We start from the raw sequence: 4456 nt of genomic DNA, 5'->3' as shown, positions 1-4456 counted from the left end.
CTAATGAACACTTTCAACCTCTGAGATAGTTCTTATACTATAATGCATTGCCACCCTTGCTTCTAGATATATACATAGTTCTCTGTTTGGTTTTTGCTACTGGTTTGATAACAGTAACTCCTACTGACTGGACTCTGGGTAACAAAATTTCACTTATACTTTTTTATCTTCCTTATAAAAGTTCTCTAGGATTTGTTTGGTGTTATTAGTTTGGCTTTGTTAATTTATGCTGTTTAACCCATGCTAACCAAAATGTTAGTCTATTATTTAGTTTGGTTTCCTTTGATAACCTTAAGGGATTCTGCCCTACTCCTATTCCAACCATGGAGATCATGTAAACCATGTGTCAAGACAATCCACTATAACTAAGAGGTGGTAAAACATATATTTAGGATCTGTCCCACCAGAGGAATGCTATAGATGGATGACTGTTTGGAAAGGAAAAAGAAGTCCATTGGAAAGAAACTTGATTTAGGAGGTCACCAACCTTGGGGTGAAGGTAACTGGCCACCCCAGAGGATTATCGCCACTTATGCTCCTGCTACCTGGACACAAAATGGCAGTTAGAGTTATAGAACTCCTATTTACATGTTAAACAGATTTACTCACTTAAAAGCTGTACTAGAAATTAATCAGACTCCCACAGTCTTTGACCTCCTTGCCACAAAACAGACCAGATGCTAGTGGCTAACTATCAAAACCACTTGGCATTAGATTACCTACTGGCTGAGGAAAAAATATATGTGGATAGTTCAACAGCTCAGATTGTTGCATCCAAATGGATGACAATAGACAGTTAAGAATATAGCCAACAACACAAGAGAACTAGCACATGTCCTAGTTCATACCTAGAAGGGCATTAAAGTTTGGGTCCCAAACATACCTTTGGGAGATGGTTTTCAACTCTTCGTAGATTTAAAAGCTTAAATAGTATAGTGGGTATTCTGCAGCTAACCTGTTTATTGCTCCAATGTTTCGCTCCACTGTGCATTGAAACTACTGGGTCCACTATAGAAGCTGCTGTTGAAAGGATGACAACAACTAAGGTTCTGATATTGTATAAGGCTTTAAGCCAAGATAATGGCAATGATGTTCTTAAATTTAAAGGATTAAATTATGGGGAGCATCATTAAAGGGAGAATTGAGGTGGCACACCCTTTCTCCTCAGAAAAGACTTAACTGGGCTTTTCCAGAAATATTCACCCAAACTTATTTTAGGACTGTCAGCAAAAGAGTCTCGGCAAAAGAGTTCATTGTAGATAGACTTACTATTTTCCTGTCGCCCTGTTTTACTTAGCCACTGGCCGAGAAGATACCAGCACTCCAGGTGCTGGACACCCCCTTACTAGTTTTTTGCAAACATATCCAATATAGTACTTTGAAGCAATGTGCAAACAACGCCTCTGACCTTGAGTTGGGGATTCACAGAGATGTCTGCATTTTTAAAATAAGTTACAAATGGGCTCCATGGTAACAGCTGTCAGTGGGAGCAAAGAAAGGGGAGAAGAAGCTCTCCCCTTCTCAGGTGTTGTCCTTGAAGGGTTAACTTGCCCAGAACAGTGAAAGAAAAAGCTGCTTTGATGTGAACTTCTGCAGATTGTGAACTTCTGAGCTCCTCCCCTTATATTCTGGGTATAAAACTCTGAAACTCCCTGAACTTGGGGTTCAGGGGATTAATTGATTATAGCAAAAGCTGCCTTCTGAACCTGGCTGCAGCCAAATAAAACTGTTTCATGCTATCTTCAGTGCCTTGCCTCATTTGTCCCTACAACACATCTTGTCCCTGTGACCAAAGTTAAAGGAAGGCTGAGGTGGAAAACCATTTTCACATTTTAGAAATCACAAATCACAGGATCACTCAAAATTTATTGGAAAAATAAACTTAAAATGTTGGTGAATTTAGTTTCTTTGCAAGTACTATTGTCCTTTATATTAAAAAAGAAAGTTAGGAGATGATGTTTATTGGGTACACCTTGTCCTAATTTGACCATATACCTGCTCAACGTTGCCAAAGTTTCTCCTAAAGATTTCCAAATAGAAGCGTCAATATCTACTTTGCTATGTCACATGCTGTGTGTTGTTGGCCAAAGGCAGAGTTGAGATGCTGTCATTCTTTAGACTGTCATGGTACAATTGAGACTCAGAATAGTTGACACATTTAGTAGTTCAGCTGAGAGTCCAGGGTAGGATGGGAGGCTCACAGTCTTATGATCTGCAGATATGCTGCTTCCATAGAAGTAAATCCTCATTGTTTGGAACAGCCAGCCCACCAATATCATAGAAGTCTTTCAAACTTCTCAGGTTTACAATTAATGAAAGTGAAATATATCCCAGAGCCCCCTTAAAGCAGTGTTGCTTAACCTGGGCTGCACTTTAGAAATATACCAGGAGTTTAAAAACAAAACTGACAATTTGGCTATCCTAATCCTCCCAGCCAATTAATTTGTGATCTCTGGGAAGCAAGCCTATCATTCAGATAGTTTTCCAGGTGTTTCTGCTCTGCAGCCATGTTTGAGAATGATCATCTCAGTGTGAGTAGAGACTGGATTAAAACGGCAGCTGCTGCCGGCTCTGCAGCCGCTGCTGTCTCTACCACCTGCTGTCCTGGGCCCTCAGCCCAGGATTTAGTCACCATTTCTTCGTTACCCAGCGGGCCCATGGTCCCTCCTGGATCCAGGTTGGCGGGCCCGGCGGTTCCAGCGTGGTGAGAGTGAGGTCTGGGGACGATGAAGGCCCTGCAGTGCTGCTGCTGTCTCCGCCGCCTCCTGGCCTCCTTCTTCCTCCTGCTGCTTCTGCCAGCGCTGAGCGGGCCGCTGGCGGTGTGGTTGCAGGCAGCCGAGGCCGCGCAGGGCCCCGGGCCTCCAGACCCTGGCCAGCGGACCTTGCCGCCGCTGTCCCGGGGCCCCACAGCTGCCCAGCCACCGGGCCATGCTCTGGCTGAAGCCTCAGGACCTCGAGGCACCGAAGGCGGCAATGGCAGCAGCCCCGGGGCGGGGCTTGCAGCAGAAGAAAACGGAGGAAAGGCCGGGGAAGGCTCAGTGGGTGGCGGCCTTGCCGTGAGCCCCAACCCTGGAGACAAGCCCATGACCCAGCGGGCCCTGACCGTGTTAATGGTGGTGAGCGGCGCGGTGCTGGTGTACTTCGTGGTCAGGACAGTCAGGATGAGAAGAAGAAACCGAAAAACCAGGAGATACGGAGTTTTGGACACTAACATAGAAAACATGGAATTAACACCTCTAGAACAAGATGATGAGGATGATGATAACACATTGTTTGATGCCAATCATCCTAGAAGATAAGAATGTGCCTTTTGATAAGAAGATTTAATCCTTCTACAGTGAAAAGCAGAGTCTGTTTAAGGAATAAGAAGCCACTATATCAATGGGGTGAGGGGTATTTAAGTTCATACATTATGATAACCTTTATTTTGTTGTTGCTGCAATAAATACTGTATCACTTTGTTATGCCATTGTATGTACAGAAGTGCTCTATTAATGGGCTCAGTGTTGTTAGGGATAAACTATATTGTAATAGTTTATCTGTTTGAAAATTACTTTAAAACTCCATGTTTCTGAAGAGTTTTTGTTTATTGCTTACCATATTATTGTAAATTGGTTTTTTTTATGTACTAATCAGTTAATGTTAATTTTTTTTTTGCGGGTATCATTTTATAGAGCCCTAACCCCCAACAAGCAACTGGTGTGTAAAAATAATTAAAATTTTCCTTTACTGAAATATATTTCCCATTTTTGTGGGAAAATGAAGCCAAATTTATTATGTGTTTGGGTTTTTAAAATATTAATAAATGTCTGAGTTATTGTATGCAAAACAATAAATGTGATGTAAAATTCTTTTAATCTGGTACAGATAATATGTTCACAAAATAAACCTGAAGATCATAGAACTACTTTTAATATATGTAAAAAAAAAAAAAAAAAAAAAAAAAAAAAAAAACAAACAGAATGAATCCATAGGAATTAATGAAAAGTCTATTTTTTTTAAAAAAAAGCTCATACTCCTACCTATAATTCTGGCTTATACTTTATGTAACAAAATATTAGCAAAATATTGACCCAGGTGGCAAGGGAGAAAGCAAAGCTACATTAGTGAATAAACAACAACAACTCCCAGGGAAATGATGAATTTTCTTCTCTCAGCATTCCTCATCTTCCAACCAAATCCAGCATCCTCCAGTAAGACAGTTGTATACTCAAAACCAAATGATGAGGGTGGGGAGGGGAGAGGGAGTGACTGAGTTTGATTCTGTCCTCAACAACAACAATTGCAACATGTTTTATTGTTTATAAAAGAACAGTGTCTCCAGATACACATGCACACACTTTTATGATGTTCTGTGCTCTCTCAGAATCCTCAAGCTCTTGTATCATCTATGAAGAACCCCACGTTTGATTACTTTAGTAGCCTGTTATAAAATACCTACTGAGGGTCAGGCATG

The 4456-nt window shown here is 41.2% G+C and overlaps 1 protein-coding gene across 1 annotated transcript; it reads left to right on the top strand.

The window, feature by feature from the left end:
- Window positions 1-2559: 2559 nt before the first annotated feature.
- On the top strand, window positions 2560-3904 carry LOC124081282 (membrane protein FAM174A-like). Its single transcript, XM_046427495.1, has one exon. The coding sequence runs from the start codon at window positions 2727-2729 to the stop codon at window positions 3297-3299; it is 573 nt and encodes a 190-aa protein (XP_046283451.1). The 5' UTR covers window positions 2560-2726; the 3' UTR covers window positions 3300-3904.
- Window positions 3905-4456: the final 552 nt, after the last annotated feature.

The sequence above is a fragment of the Marmota monax genome, unplaced genomic scaffold (assembly GCF_021218885.2).
Source record: "Marmota monax isolate L192 unplaced genomic scaffold, Marmota_monax_Labrador192_F-V1.1 WCK01_AAM20220418_F8-fsc00857, whole genome shotgun sequence".
In the NCBI taxonomy this organism is placed as follows: domain Eukaryota; kingdom Metazoa; phylum Chordata; class Mammalia; order Rodentia; family Sciuridae; genus Marmota; species Marmota monax.
This window is presented reverse-complemented; position numbering and strand designations above follow the sequence as displayed.

What these genes read in the sequence shown, in the direction of transcription:
- LOC124081282 (XM_046427495.1), top strand. Translation starts at nt 2,727, where the DNA reads ATGAAGGCCCTGCAGTGCTGCTGCTGTCTCCGCCGCCTCCTGGCCTCC.